The sequence below is a fragment of the Triticum aestivum genome, chromosome 6D (assembly GCF_018294505.1).
Source record: "Triticum aestivum cultivar Chinese Spring chromosome 6D, IWGSC CS RefSeq v2.1, whole genome shotgun sequence".
NCBI lineage: Eukaryota > Viridiplantae > Streptophyta > Magnoliopsida > Poales > Poaceae > Triticum > Triticum aestivum.
This window is the reverse complement of record NC_057811.1, coordinates 18150610-18166726: the sequence shown is the minus strand read 5'-3', so window position 1 is coordinate 18166726 and position 16117 is coordinate 18150610. Positions and strand designations below refer to the sequence as shown.

Genomic DNA, 16117 nt, shown 5'->3' with positions numbered 1-16117 from the left:
GGATGGATTTTGAAGATCATGGAAGTATGGAAACAAAGATAATTCACCTAAGGACCCATCATGGTATTGATTTTGATGTAAATCTACACAATTCTGGGAGCGTATCCCATTTTGGTTGCCCGACTTGGGAAGCACTTTGCAAGATGTATGATTTTCATGAGGGTATGCTTGTCACCATGGATCTTGGTGATCCTGACATCGCCCAAGACAATATGGACATTTGGGTCCTTGTTGATACGCTTCCTATTCTATCGCTATGTGAGTTTGTCAACATAGTTATTAAGTAATTTATATTTTTTATTTTAAAATAGTTGACAACTTATTTCCATTGATAGCTTATTTTCATTCTTCAAATAATATGCGGAAGATGGTAGACAGAACCTACTACACTGATGGCTCAGAATTAACTTATCAGGAGAAAAATCATCTGATCTCATTTATTACTGATCTTAAGAATTACAATATCTATTATCAAACTCCTCCACCTTATGGTCAATACGTGCCACTAGTGCACGTGTTGAACTACGGTAACATCCATGGAGATGTCATGGTAAGATTTTTTTACTATTACGACATCCGTGCATCTTTTGCATAAATTCTTCTAAAACTCAACTACATTGCTAACTACGAAGTTATTACTATGTTTTTTAACAAAAAATCGAAGGATTGTGCGCCTCATCTGTTGTTTCCGAATGGTCGCCTTGATGTTATGAACTTACGGCCGGGTCATCCTACGCATCACTGCTGTTCATACCGGATTTCTAAAACCGATGAAGACATGACAATCAAAGATTGGAAAAAATGTATGGTCAATCGTAGGGAGCTACTTGGAAGCAACATCGTGCGAAGCGCAAGAATTGGAGACAGGATAATCTCCATTCTCCATAATGGAGAGTCAGGGCCTATCTTGTTTTATGCTATTTTACCTAAGAGAGGGTAGTAGGTCCTATGAGAGAGAAGTAGGTCCTAGGTAGAATGTGTTATTTGATACGTCTCCAACGTATCAATAATGTTTGATTGTTCCATGCTATTATATCATCAACCTTGGATGTTTTATATGCATTTATATGCTATTTTATATGATTTTTGGGACTAACCTATTAACCTAAAGCCTAGTGCCAGTTTCTGTTTTTTTCCTTGTTTTTGAGTATCGCAGAAAAGGAAAACCAAACGGAGTCCAATTGACCTGAAACTTCACGGAACTTATTTTTGAACCAGAAGAAGGCCATGGAATAAAAGAGTTGGGCCAGAAGAGTCCCGGGCTGCCCACGAGGTTGGGGGCGCGCCCACCCCCCCTGGGCATGCCTCCCTACCTCGTGGACAGCCCGGAGACCCCCCTGACTTGTTCCCGACGCCAAAACCTCTTATATATACAGAAACCCCCAGAACATAACCTAGATCGGGAGTTCCGCCGCCGCAAGCCTCCGTAGCCACCAAAAACCAATCAGGACCCTGTTTCGGCACCCTGCCGGAGGGGGGAACCCTCACCGGTGGCCATCTTCATCATCCCGACGCTCTCCATGACGAGGAGGGAGTAGTTCACCCTGGGCTGAGGGTATGTACCAGTAGCTATGTGTTTGATCTCTCTCTCTCTCGTGTTCTTGAGGTGGTACGATCTTGATGTATCGCGAGCTTTGCTATTATAGTTGGATCTTATGATGTTTCTCCCCCTATACTCTCTTGTAATGGATTGAGTTTTCCCTTTGAAATGAGTCTTTAAGGATTTGAGAACACTTGATGTATGTCTTGCATGTGCTTATCTGTGGTGACAATGTGGTATCACGTGATCTATTTGATGTATGTTTTGGTGATCAACTTGCGGGTTCAGTTGAACTTATGCATAGGGGTTGGCACACGTTTTCGTCTTGACTCTCCGGTAGAAACTTTGGGGCACTCTTTGAAGTTCTTTGTGTTGGTTGAATACATGAATCTGAGATTGTGTGATGCATATCGTATAATCATACCCACGGATACTTGAGGTGACATTGGAGTATCTAGGTGACATTAGGGTTTTGGTTGATTTGTGTCTTAAGGTGTTATGCTAGTACGAACTCTAGGATAGATTGAACGAAAAGAATAGCTTTGTGTTATTTTACTACGGACTCTTGAATAGATCGATCAAAAAGGATAACTTTGAGGTGGTTTCGTATCCTACCATATTCTCTTCGTTTGTTCTCCGCTATTAGTGACTTTGGAGTGACTCTTTGTTGCATGTTGAGGGATAGTTATATGATCAAATTATGTTATTATTGTTGAGAGAACTTGCACTAGTGAAAGTATGAACCCTAGGCCTTGTTTCAACGCATTGCAATACCGTTTGTGCTCACTTTTATCATTAGTTACCTTGCTATTTTTATATTTTTCAGATTACAAAAACCTATATCTACCATCCATATTGCACTTGTATCACCATCTCTTCGCCGAACTAGTGCACCTATACAATTTACCATTGTATTGGGTGTGTTGGGGACACAAGAGACTCTTTGTTATTTGGTTGCAGGGTTGCTTGAGAGAGACCATCTTCAACCTATACCTCCCACGGATTGATAAAGCTTAGGTCATCACTTGAGGGATAGTCTGTAAAGTGAAAGGAAGCATCCAACACAATTGTGATGCTTGCCATTTAAGTGGAAAAAATGGAGGCATGGCCACATAGCGTACAATTCTTTTTGATATTTGTGGTACTACTTAAAGAGTAATCAAGGATGAACAAAAATGAGCCTAGATACACATAGTCGGCCAGATTACTGACAAGTAATCTGTTTCTGCCCGTGCGAATGCAGGTTCACAATGCTGGCCATTGAAATGCTGAGGAGATTCACACAAGGGAAAACAAGGAGGCGGTTTCGAAGGAGGAGCCATCGTCTCTGATCTGGCAAAAGAAATACTTTTGGATTTTAGTTCATCTTGGAAAGGACCATCGTCTTTGATTTCCTTGTGTAATCTACTGCATGATCTGCACGATTACTGACGGTGAATTACACGCAAAGGCTCATCGCCCCTTCTTCCAAACAAAATACAAACCAGTGAATCGCTACTGTAGCCCCTTGCGGCGTTGTACTGACTCTCTTGCCACCCCTTGTATGCTTTCATGATGTATCCTTGAGCAAAAAATGAATTTATGTTCAGAACTTCAAATAAAAGTGGTCCTCAAATTTGCCAACAAAGGTTAATAACGGCTTATCCAACGAGTCCATCCAGAACACATGAAGTAATGGAACTGTTGTGACATGAACAAAAAATCTAAGTTTATATTGCATGAAGAGGGAAATAGACTGGTAAGAAAATAAAACAGAAGCCCCCACAGTGAGGATCGAACTCACGACCTTTCCCTTACGAAGGGAACGCACTACCACTATGCTACGGAGGCTTTGGCGACTGATGGAAATCTTGTTGCCGTATTAATAGTAGATCTCTTAGCAATGGAGACCCCCATGAATTAATTAATGTGAAAAGGTTACAGCATGTGCACAAAAAATTCTAAACGCAGACGCACGTTACAATACATAAAGGCGATTTTTTTTTCTATGAGTTGTGACCAATCAAAGTACACTGCTCATGTGAGGCTAGAGCAGATTTTTTGTTGCTCTCTTCACTTCACAACGTGCAGATGGATTTAGTTTAGTTTGTAAAGTTCCACAATACGACTGTCCATTATTTTGATCCACTCAAAATGAAATTCAAATGTTTGAATAAAAAAAAAGGTGCTGCTCAAGTGGTTCATGAACACGGAGACACCATTAACCAGCAAGCGAGCAGCGTGCTAGCTGCAGACATGTTCTCGACGCCCATACCACTCTCATCCTCTTGATCGTGCACAACAATGCTATATGCTACTCCCTCCGTGACATAATATAAGATATTTTTTGACCTGTCACACAGAGGGAGTATGTATAAAGATCAATCAGCTTGTATCACATGAATGAACACCGACCGTAATTTCTAGTATAAGGATAATTAACAAGCGCTACATATTTTTGTTCGCATCCTACAAAGCTGCACAATCCCACGATTCCTACTCTATCCCTGAAACAAGTAGCAACGATCTCTGCAATTACAGATACCCTTAAGCCATATGATCCACGACTGATCGACCACCACGTAGGCAAAAAGAGCCCTGATATCCAAAGTAACGGCCAGGGCAGTGCAGGAGCGCGCCAAGGACAAGACAACAATCACGGGCGAGTCTTGAGAATTAAATGCCCAAGATTTCCATGTTGATGGGAAAGATACACCAGAATATATGTAAACAGTGTGTAGTATGGGAGGCAGGTGACCGGATGAAACTTTCGTTAATAAATCATAAATAAATATATATTGAGTAAAGATGAATGGTGGTAGGTAAAGGGTAGGACATCCATCAGTCAGCGACTTCCGATAAGTAGTAAGTCACCGTGTATTTGAGGAGAATAGTTTGAAAAGTGAAAGGAAACATCCAACAATTGTGATGCTTGCCATTTAGAAGAAACAAATGGAGGCATGGCCACATAGTGTGCATTATAGATTATCCAATCCTTTTTGCTATCTATTTGTGTTAGAACTTTACAAAGGAATGAGTTTGCAATGATTGTGTTTGCATATAGCAACTTCTAAAGTTCTAATGATCATGGAAAATTACAGTTCGCAGTAACAAAGAAGGGGAAAACCATTTCCTAACCATATACAAGGACACAAAAACATCACAAAACTGCAAGCATCACCTTATTACCTTAATCAAGCAATTGATTAATAAAATATGTTGTGTAAGGGGCCTTACAAAGGCAATGTATTAACATAAACCATCATCAATATTTATGTAGAAATCCAAGTAATAGTTATCATTATTACAATAATCCGCCCATAGCTGACAAAACACACACCACAACACATAATTGAAAGAATATGTGTAAGCAACGTGAACATGTATATTGCCCTTATTTATTTCTCTATGTTTCTCAAAGCTTGTAATCTATCTGAATACACGAGCTAGGACAGATGTATGTGTCCAAACAGAATATGAAAACAAAAACTGAAAGATGCTGCAAAATAAAATATGTAATTAAAATTAAGCAAATGGTATTTTTTTTCCTTTTGTAGTAAATCGGTATGTGCACACATGTAAAGAAAGCTCTCACATAGAAGGTGGGAGTGGAATGATGATGATGAGGCCGGATACATTCGTCAAGGATGAGGACATACATTCATCAAAGATGAGGGTAGTCACGACTAGGCCTAGAGGGGATGTCAGTGTGCAGAAGCAACACCCACAAGAGGGTGATGAGATCGCCGTTGCGCCATAAGACCTCAATGTGACTCTTCACACTGTGTGATGGCGTGAGGTAAAGTATATTTCTGACTAAAACTCTGTTGGGCGATCTCCCACACCACCTCTTCGCCTTTGGTGTACTATTGTTGGCTCCGTCCTCGGGATTATCTCCACATTCTAGTCTCCTCCACCAGATGATTTCCAAGTTCTGATCCTTGTCAAAGGTGTTTTGCAAAGTACCCAAACAACGACACAATAATGTACTAGGAGTTTATGACAGTGGGACATAACCTCAAGTTATCAAATGGACACACGGAGACGATATTACTTACATTTGGGGCCATCCTGCTTGTCTGGAATTATACATATCAGTGAGTACAATATGGGGGTCTGGCGACTCACTAAGGCGATGGAATATTTGGTGGCCAATCTCGGCGGTGGTCTAAGATCGGATCTAATGAAGGCCTAAACTATGGCTCCACTTCCATCGTCTTGGTCGTCGAAGTAGAAGTTGCACCCTCCCGGTCCTGGCACGGGTATTTATACCCGGTCTTGGGTGGGTTTCGACACCTTCCTTTTTCTGGTCTCCTGGTTGCGAGCGCCTTAATCCTTTCTCTTAACCCTTTCTCTCTTGATCTCAGGAACTGGGAGATGAGGGAAACCACAAGTTGACACATGAGAGCAATTTTAGTTCCTTTTTACAGTGATCTCTCTCTCTCTCTCTCTCTCTCTCATGCCATTGGATTCTTTTTTATAACCCCAAAACAAAGGAGGGAGGGAGCTTGCTGTAGATGATCTCCTTAGCAGACAGATGACCCTATTTAATGGTAGGAACAAGGGCCTAAGCGACTTTGATTGTGGCCTGGTGAAAGTGCATTCTTCCCCAATGGTATTCTGGTGTTGATGACAATGGGCTTAGTGAGGACTAATGTCGTTTATCAAGTTTATCTTAGTACGTTGGTTGTTCGGTGGTTAGGGAGATGGATGGTAGCCTAATTTAAAAAGGAAAATGTGTTAGTTTTGTGAAGACTCGAAGGCTTTTCGGTTTCATTTGAGTCGTAGAAAAGTCGCACTATTAAGAGGGGTCTCTTCTGGGATCTATGATGGTGGGATCTACGATGGAACTCATCTTGGTACATTCCTATAGACATCCCCGCCACCAAGATAGCCATTCTAAATATTTTCTATTTCCACCATATATCCTTTTGGAAGATATATGTGTCACTTTATTTTTATCCACATTTAGGCTTCTTTACACTGTTTGAAAGCTTTGTGACCATCTTGTGGGAGATTCGGAATCCGGTGCCACCTCGGCGTAGGCTTCATCTGACTAACAGAGCCCCTGATATCAACCGAAAATCACCCTGCAAGTAGCTTTGGCATCCGGAGACCTCGGAACCGACCCGGAATCCGGTGTCACCTCCAGCCTGTGTTCTAACTTGACATCAATGACTGGTATCAGCCGGAGTGTGCTCGGGAACTGACCTCAGAATCTGGACACGTCAGAAATTCACTTCAAAACTTTCGCACAGTAATTCCGGGAGGTGTTCTGGGCACTCCAACTGGTAGAATTTGAGTGGCATATGCGCCACTGCCGCGGCTGCAGGAGCCTGTGCGCAGCTGCCGTCCGAGAGAGAAAAATAAAATAGGAGACAATGAACAACAATGAAACTTGTATTACGTTTGCGTGGGCGCCGGTTCGAGAGAGAAAACCGTCGTGCAACGGTTGCGGGAAGCAACTAATTTTTCTTTGAGAAAAGACACCCCGAGGGCATCCACCCTTTTAGCTGATATCCAGAAATCGTTGAAGCATCATCGTTGGAGCATGTCGCCCCACTTAGTACGGGTACGCAATCCATCATCGCCCGTCCAGGGAGTTCATGAAACCGAATCATGCCACAGAACAACATGGTACAAGATGCCGGAATCGTCGCATCAATAGCTAAACCAATAACTCTCCTTGAAAGCCACAACGGCCGCCAAGATCTAAAGAGAACCAACATATCTTGGGACACGAAACCGCATAGGCACTTTGTCAGCGCCGGACCGGACGTCGCCGAGGTATCGAGAGACCTAACAACATGTCATCACCGTCACCACCTCGTCGATGCCGCCAGGGAAACAAAAACCTGAGAAAAAGAAAACAAGATGGATGGGTTCCCGCTCATCTTACCAACCACCGGCTCTGCCGGATAGTGGAGAGGAGGGGGCCGACCCGCCGGCATGCAGGGAAGCTGCTGCGGCAGCGGCGGCGGCTAGGGTATGGGTCCCGTGCAATCCATCAAAGTCTATCCGGTTGGGACGATGTTGGATAGATAAGGGGGAAATATTCCCCCATCATGATTAACACGTGTTAATTACTCACAAACACGTGCATGTGTGGCCTCCGTGGCAAGCCGAGTGCGTGCCTATCTTGCTGATGAATGAAAAACGTCTGAATCTCTCCCACCTCACTCCCCCCTCCCCCCTCCCCGCTGAGTTCTCTCTGCTCATCCCCAATCCTCCTCCACTTCCCCAGCAGCTGCCGAGAACCACCGCCTGCGGACGGCGACGGCGCGCCGAGCAGCTGCCGGCCTGCCCTTCCCCAGATCGGCCGGTTCTCCCACGGCGCTGCTCCACGAGCTCCCCTCCGCCACCGAGCGGCGTAGAGCCCGCTTCCGCCTCGTGAGGCTTCGATGGCCACGAGAGCTTTGAGGGAGGTGGTGGGGAGGAGGAGGGTCGGAGCGACGGGGATTGGAGGCGGCAGACGCTTCTCCGACAGCGCCGCCGCCGCCGCCGCTGCTGCTCCGGTGGGGGCGGCGGAGAGGGGAGACGGGGGAGGGGGGAAGGCGGTGAACCTGTTCACCGCCGTCAACCAGGCGCTCCACATCGCGCTCGACACCGACCCGCGGTGAGGCCCCCCGCCGGTTCTAAATTATCTGATAATTTAACATTCCTTTTTGCTGTAATAATATGTTCCGCTGTCAACGTTTCTGCTGTACGCCATGTCAGTATACTAGTGTTCCCAGTAGAATACAAGCTCTTGATAAAATTAAAGAAAACATAAATATACAAGTTACCAGTACATAGCTGTTGCATTCAGTTCGACTATATATTTGTAGGGAAATGAATGATAAGTGTGTAATGTATATGTTTTTTTTTTGCTCGTTTGCTCCCTTAACCGGCGATGATGTTTGTTTGACAGTTAATAATATTGTAATCTAAAGTGCGGTAATACGTTTTTGGAAAATGACTGTCCTAGGGCGAAGAATTTCTATTTGTTTTGGACTATTGGCTGCATTCCAGTGAACTGAAGATGGGTTTCATTTTGACAGCTCTTATGTCTTTGGAGAGGATGTGGGTTTTGGCGGCGTCTTTCGCTGCACAACAGGGCTAGCTGATCGATTTGGGAAACAAAGAGTATTCAATACACCATTGTGTGAACAGGTGCATCTTCACTTGCCATACCTGCTTATTAAGCTCAGGGCAACGCTGCAGTAAAATGTGAACAAATCAGTGTTTACAGTCTGCTATGCTTGACTGCAGACATACATTTAAGTTCACTATACTGAAGTTCATATGGCTTAGGTGTACCAGTGCACTAAGTCCTTAATTCAGCATTACACGAGTTCTGGAAAAAAATAAAAAGTAATTAGCAACATTTATACTACATGCATATACTATATCACCCTATTTTTTCAGACCCAAAACCAGCACACAACTCTGAAAACAAAAACTATAGACCAGATCTGAATTTTGTACTATTCACAGTCTGATTTATCTTTTTTGTTTTGTTTATGAAACTGTAGACAATAATTGGAGTTGAAATTGTGTGTCATGATATATGTGTAGTATCGTTATGTCATGATTTATTTTTGGATTTTTTCCCCTGACATTCAGACATGTTTTGATGCATTCTAGTGCAATAGTACGCTTTAAATGTGCTTGTGCATGCTTTATGCCCTGTTCTGACCAGTGGCCAGTTCTTCTCAAACAGGGTATTGCCGGATTTGCTATTGGCTTAGCAGCAATGGTGAGTCAAAGAGAAAATTGAATGTTTCTTTGTAACAATACTTTTCAGGTTCCTTGATTTACCAATAGTAATTTGTTCATGATAGGTTTTTACAAGTTCAACAGTTTCAAAACATGCATCTTAGTAGTAATTATGATCTTGAATTTGTGGAGCCTAAAGATTCCTTTGAATGGGAGACTGGACATGTTATATGTGATTTGTCATACATCATTCATTTGAGTCTGTGGAGACTGGACAGGTTCCTTGATTTACCATTAGTAATTTGTTCATAATAGTTTTTTACAAGTTCTACAGTTTCAAAACATACATCTTACTAAAAATTACGATTCATGTCACTTGAGTCTGTGGAGCCTAAAGATTCCTTTGAATGGGAGACTGGATATGTTATATGTGATTTATCATACATAATTAATTTCAATCAAATATTTATATGAAATAGAAAGCTTACAATCCACCATTTGCGGAAAAAAAAGAAGAAACCTTACAATCTTTGCATCACGGAGTAACTATTTGCAAATCGGTGAATCACTATTCACTTCTATCATCTTGGCAATGGAAGGCTCATATTATTTGCCTATCTTCAACCTGCAGGGAAATAGAGCTATTGCCGAAATCCAGTTTGCAGATTATATCTTTCCAGCATTTGATCAGGCATGTTTCTGATTCCATTCAGAATTATTTTACCTACTAGAGTTGTTCCCTTATGGACAGCAGACACTTTTAAATAGTTGCTATATGGACTGCATTATATTACTGAGTATCTCAGTTGCAGGAAGTACCTTTCCTACTTGTTGCCAGAGATTATTGCAGCTTCTCTTTCTTAGTAAAATCTTCCTGCTGCAAGCATTTGTAATAGTTTATCTTGAACACTGGACTCTGCATTGATAGTGTTGCATTCAGTTGTAAAATTATTATAGTTCTTGACCATTGCCAAGTTGACTGAATTTATATAGGTTTGATCAATGTCTTGTTCCAACCTGTTCATACGACTTCTGATGCAGATCGTCAATGAAGCAGCCAAATTCAGATACCGAAGTGGAAATGAATTTAACTGTGGCGGTAACTATTTTTTTACCTGCAGAAAAAAAAGCTGTTTCCCCTTTTGAAATGGATCTTTCCATGTCCCATACTGATTTTCATGCTATTATAATGGCGAAACATCCTGAAGTTGTCATCCCTTAATTTCTAGGTTTAACAATTCGATCTCCATATGGTGCTGTTGGACATGGTGGTCACTACCATTCACAGTCACCAGAGGCTTTTTTCTGCCATGTTCCTGGCCTGAAGGTTAGTCTGTAAATCTAACGTTCTCTGTCCAATAATTCTAACCATTTACAGTAAATAGTTAGGATGCAAGTGGAAACCACATGGCCTAGTTGACTTAAGAAATTTTATTTGTAAAATTAGGTAGTATAACAATATCAAGCAACATTTTCTGGTACTCCTGCTTGATGCTCTATGACATTTCTGAAAATTGTATATAGAAATTTCTGTTGTTGTTTCCTGAGTACTAAGAAAAATGCAATTTCAGGTTGTCATACCTCGGAGTCCACGTGAGGCCAAGGGACTGTTACTGGCCAGCATTCGTGACCCAAACCCAGTCATCTTTTTCGAGCCAAAGGTAGAGCAAAAATATGAAAGAAGTTTCTCAGTTGGTTAAGATTCGTATATATCCATGTTGTAGAATAAGTGCAAGAGAACAGCTGATGTACAATATTGAATTGATTAGTGCGGAATGCTCTTACAAGCAGCTTTCCTCTCTTCTTTACAGTGGCTTTACCGTTTGTCTGTTGAAGAAGTTCCTGAGGGGGACTATATGCTGCCTTTATCCCAGGCAGAAGTGCGTATATCTCCATCCTGCATATTGTTTTGGTGATGAGGGAACCCAAAAATATTTATGCAACTTTTATACTTTAGGTGATCCGCAAAGGAAGTGATATAACACTTATTGGTTGGGGAGCTCAACTTGCAGTGCTGGAACAAGCGTGCGAAGATGCTTCAAAGGTCAGTTATTTTAGTTCTTAAATGCAAAATTCAGTTAATGCTTCCATGGCCGAAACTATAGAAAACAAAACTAACATATTTGTATATTGTCGATGAAATAGAATTAACTAAACATTCTGATTCCATTTGCCCTGATTCAACAACTGCAAGATAAGTTGGAGCCACTTGGATCTTGATTATATACTCCCTCCGTCCGAAAAAGTTTGTCCCTCAAATGGATGTATCTAGCATCAAGTTAGTGCTAGATACATCCATTTGAGGGACAAGCTTGGGACAAGCTTTTTCGGACGGAGGAGTATATGATTAGCAGACAGTTGGTAAAGCACTCGAACACTTCTGCATTTCAGAATGCACATGCTAATCTGGATCTAGGAAGACTGGTTGCATTTCACTTTTAAGGATTACCACCGATCACCATAGAACCCCAATTGTGACTGCAGCTGACCATCATGGCATAGCGATAATACCATGGTTGTTCTGGCTATCCACATCATTTAATGACAAATCATTGCAAATTATACTTGTGTGTCTTGGTGTTGCTTCTTGGATGTTACCATCTTGATTCATCTCCATGTCTTCATTACCTTGCGCAGTGTTCCATAAACTGTGTCTGACTATCAATCAGTACATTGATTCCAGGTTGGAATTTCTTGCGAGCTCATAGATCTAAGAACACTAATTCCATGGGACAAGGAAACTGTTGAGGCCTCTGTCAGCAAGACCGGAAAGCTTCTTGTATGTTGCCTCTTTGGGCTTATTCTTTACTCCATTGTCATTTTATTTACCTAGAACGCCCCATTACCATCATCATCTTCAATGAGTGAAGTACCATCACAGATTAGTCACGAGGCCCCGATAACCGGAGGGTTTGGTGCGGAAATCGCCGCATCCATTGCTGAGCGCTGCTTCCAGAGGGTAGGGTACTAAATCTTTAAGCTGTTTAATAGAACAAAGGAAAACCTTAACACATAAGAGCAACAGTCACTTAGATAATCATCCCGAAGCTGACATTGTCAAAACCGCTCAAATATATGTGTTGCAGTTAGAAGCGCCTGTCGCGAGGGTCTGCGGCCTCGACACCCCTTTCCCTCTTGTTTATGAACCATTCTACATGCCCACAAAGAACAAGGTACTTAGTGGGATCAATGATGATTTGATCTTTGGCTTGGCTGCATTGGTATACATACTGCTCTGACCCTGATGTGTTGGTTGGTTGTTGCAGATCCTGGATGCTATTAAAGCAACTGTAAATTACTGAGGTTGGTGCAGGAGAGCAGCAAGCTGGTATATATTGCTGTATGTGGAAACTACCATTATGTATGCATGTGTATAAGTGACTATATATTGCTGGTCCGTGGCCTAAATGTGCATCCAGAGACCAGTTTATAGAAAGAGAGAAGAAAAACAAGTTAAAGGCTGATGAAGCATTCCTTTATAGAAAGCCGTCGTAATTGTAAAAGGAAAATTGGTACCTTCCATTAAAACAATTTCATTACCACAGGGAAATGAGGAAACCCCTGCGAATCAAAGTGTGCCTAAAAGGTTCACTTGGTGAAAACGGAGTCTGGATACGATGAAACATGCACAGAAACAGGAAAACACACACCATTTACACCTACTGACAACCGGGGCCCAGAAGGGGAAACAAAGCTAGAGGGTTCTGGGCTCCCTATTTATAGAGAGCTTAGTAATGTAGTGAGGGGTAGGCTTGCATTATCATGATGCACACACCCATTTTATTAATAAATTATTTATAGTAAATGTCATGAAAGCAAAAAATCCAAATTGGTCGATAATTGAGATTGCATGACTCACATACATACATAATTTGTTGCTGGCTTGCTAGCCAAAATGGTGGAACAAATCCAATGCTTGATAGTCACTTACCAACAATTCTTGGTAAGTAGAGTGCCTGTTTCTCATGTGCTTCCTTTTTCAACATTTTCATTTATAAACCATAATCTAATCCAGAGCAATAGCTACTATGTATTTCCTCGGTTCCTAAATATAAGTCTTTTTAGAGATTGCAATAAAGGACTACATACGGAGCAAAATCAGTGAACCTACACTCTAAAATATGTTTATATACTTTCGTATGTAGATTGTATTTAAATCTCTAAAAAGACTTGCATTTAGGAACGGATGGAGTATATGTAAGTAGACTTACACACTCATACCCCCTCTGTCCGGAAATACTTGTCGGAGGAATGGATGTATCTAGATGTATTTTAGTTCTAGATACATTCGTTTTTATCCATTTCTCCGACAAGTATTTTCGGACGGAGGGAATAGTAATTTACAACATGTTTTGCTGGAAATCAATACGTGCACACTTGCTCATTCTTCACGGCTTATCATGCCAGCATACATGTAAACAAGCACAACACAGAATGCAAAATCACTGCACAATGTAAAGCAAGCTCACACGAGTAAGCTGGTGGCTGATGTATGATATGATGAGGACGGATACATTCACCATCAAGGATAAGGGACGTCGCAAGCAGGCCTAGAGGTGATGCCGGCACGGACTGGAGGATCAATGGGGCACCTTCTTCTCGGCTGTGCTTGAGCAGGCAGGCTGCCCCGTTGAGAATGGGCAGATGATTAGGAGCTCGTAGCTAATAGTAATGATTGGACTAATTGCATTTCATCAGGGCAAGAGTGCAGATAACTCAGCAGTCGACAACGAGTAAATTAGCGCCAGGAAACATTTTCATGATGGATAAGGAAGGAACGGCACGATCTCCCACGGTTTCATGAACCGTGCGAATCGTGCGGGAGATATTATTCAGTGATGGCGCGGCTGTTTCGCCCTCGATTTAAAATCATGCCAGTTGATCTGTTTGCTCTTCACCGATGGGAGTACTTGGCAATGTTAAAAGTAACTGTCACCATGTACTTTTTAATTAGTAGTACAGCAGTGCTTCTTCACAAAAAGCGAAAGGACGCGCATACCGCCAGCAATGTTCAACTGCTTTGGATCGTCTTCACCAAAACCAATTGCTTGCAGATTTTCACACTGTAAAACGCATAAAGGCAAGAGGGTAGGATCGACTTCATTCTGCAACCACACTGAAGGTGAACCATGTTCCTTATGCAGGGCTTGCTCCTTTCACACGTTGTACAGTATACACCAAGATCTGCTTTGGCACATTCGCCTCCAGGAGCTCCCCCACCGACCGTCCATGTAGGCAGACGGAGCTGCAATGTCGATGGTGACTGTCAAGGCAGCCCAGGAGCGCACCAAGGACCAGACAACCATCACAATGGAGACGACGGATCACCATCCTATTAAGATTCTTTTTTGCAACGGATCTGATTAAGAATTAAATGCCAAAGATTTCAATGTTGATAGAAAAGATACGCTAATAGTATATGTAAATAATGTGTAGTATGGGAGGCAGGTCGCCGGATGAATGTTTTATAAATAAAGATAGATTGCCTACAATCTTTTTTGCTATGTGTTACTACTTTAGAAACGGATGAGTTTGCAATGATGAAACTATGCGTCTGTGTGCAAATATAGCTAGTAGTTCTAATGTTCTAATGATTTTTGTAAGTCTGTGTGCACATTACATTATTCGCCATTTGCCTCTCATTTTCCTCTCCCCCACTTCTAAAACGATTTAAAAAAAACACAAAAAGATTTGCCTTTTTATTCGCCCTTCTTCCGTTCGTCTTTTCGTTTGCTAGATCCGTTTGTTGCCACCATGTCCGAATCCGGGGAGGTTATCGTTGAAAATTTTGAGAATATTGCTAGCATAAATCTTCTGGAAACACTTGGTTCTTGTTCTCTATATCGTGAAACTAAAACCCCCTTAATTATAAGGAAAAAACTTTTCATGTGGGAGACGATGATATTATCGGGAAAAGTATTATTCAAGAATTCTTCGAGTGTACGGGAACCTTGCCTATTAACACTAGATCTATCCTTCTTGATACAAATTGCTATGTGGATGCCATTGATAAATTAGAAAGAAAATTTGAGCACATCCACCCCGCTTTGCAAAAAATATTTTATGAACTTCCCAATATCCATCATCCTAGGGCTAAAAAGATTGCAACTATTATCCTTATGCGAGAATTTGATTTTATAATACAAGAAGCTAGGGAGATTTTTGATTTCTACAATAAAGATATTGAACATCCTCCGATTGAAGAAACACTCCATGATAAAGAAGCTTTGCGTAGCTTGGAATCTAGAGATTATCAATCTTATAGTGACAATCTTAGGAGGAGAGTACCTTATTCAGAAATTACTCAAGCCCTTCACCTTGATACTTATGATAAATTTGATTGGGTACCTTGGGGAATTTATGTTGGATTTAATGATGATTGGTTGGAAGTGATGACTACCAATTAAGAACGAGATACACACTACGGGAATCAAGGGCCATCAGCTAGTTCTTTGTCGTCTGCTAGCTGACGGTAAAGAAGGTCTTTGCCGTCTGCTTACAAAAAACAGACGGCAAAGAACTGGCTGATGGCAAAGATCATATTTGCCATCAGCCAGTTCTTTGTTGTCTGCTAGCAAACGGCATAGAAGCATTGTCTAGCAGACAGCATAGAAGCTTTGCCATCAGACCGTTCTTTGCCGTCTGCTAGCTGAAGGCAAAGAAGCTTTGTCGTCAGCTAGCAGACGACAAAGAGGTTAGGTGGGGTCTATTTTAGGCCAGAGCTGTAATGGCCCACCCCACCTCTTTGTCGTCAGCTAGGAGACGGCAAAGAGGTACCCTAACGAACGCCTAACGTCACCCGTGTCTCTCTCTCCCCGGCCCCACCCCATGCCTCTCTCTCCCCGACCCCACTCCCACCCCTCTCTCTCTCCCCTCTCTCTCCCTGCGCCCCCTCCTCCA

The 16117-nt window shown here is 42.0% G+C and overlaps 1 protein-coding gene and 1 non-coding gene across 2 annotated transcripts; one reads left to right on the top strand and one right to left on the bottom strand.

The window, feature by feature from the left end:
• Positions 1 to 3296: 3296 nt before the first annotated feature.
• Positions 3297 to 3370, bottom strand: TRNAT-CGU (transfer RNA threonine (anticodon CGU)). Its single transcript has one exon. It is a non-coding gene; the product is annotated as a tRNA-Thr (tRNA).
• A 4314-nt stretch (positions 3371 to 7684) lies between these two features.
• On the top strand, positions 7685 to 12767 carry LOC123143144 (2-oxoisovalerate dehydrogenase subunit beta 1, mitochondrial). The gene is made up of 13 exons (XM_044561978.1): positions 7685 to 8135; positions 8560 to 8671; positions 9222 to 9257; positions 9849 to 9908; positions 10259 to 10316; positions 10447 to 10544; positions 10789 to 10878; positions 11029 to 11097; positions 11175 to 11261; positions 11901 to 11996; positions 12099 to 12176; positions 12304 to 12390; positions 12484 to 12767. The coding sequence occupies exons 1-13, from the start codon at positions 7921 to 7923 to the stop codon at positions 12517 to 12519; spliced, it is 1122 nt and encodes a 373-aa protein (XP_044417913.1). The 5' UTR covers positions 7685 to 7920; the 3' UTR covers positions 12520 to 12767.
• The last annotated feature ends 3350 nt before the right edge of the window (positions 12768 to 16117 follow it).

Bases quoted from the DNA above. Each gene is read 5' to 3' on its own strand.
- LOC123143144 (XM_044561978.1), top strand. From the start codon at position 7,921: ATGGCCACGAGAGCTTTGAGGGAGGTGGTGGGGAGGAGGAGGGTCGGA. The intron at 9,258-9,848 runs GTGAGTCAAAGA...TTCAACCTGCAG, and splicing joins CTATTGGCTTAGCAGCAATG to GGAAATAGAGCTATTGCCGA. The intron at 12,177-12,303 runs GTAGGGTACTAA...TATGTGTTGCAG, and splicing joins CTGAGCGCTGCTTCCAGAGG to TTAGAAGCGCCTGTCGCGAG.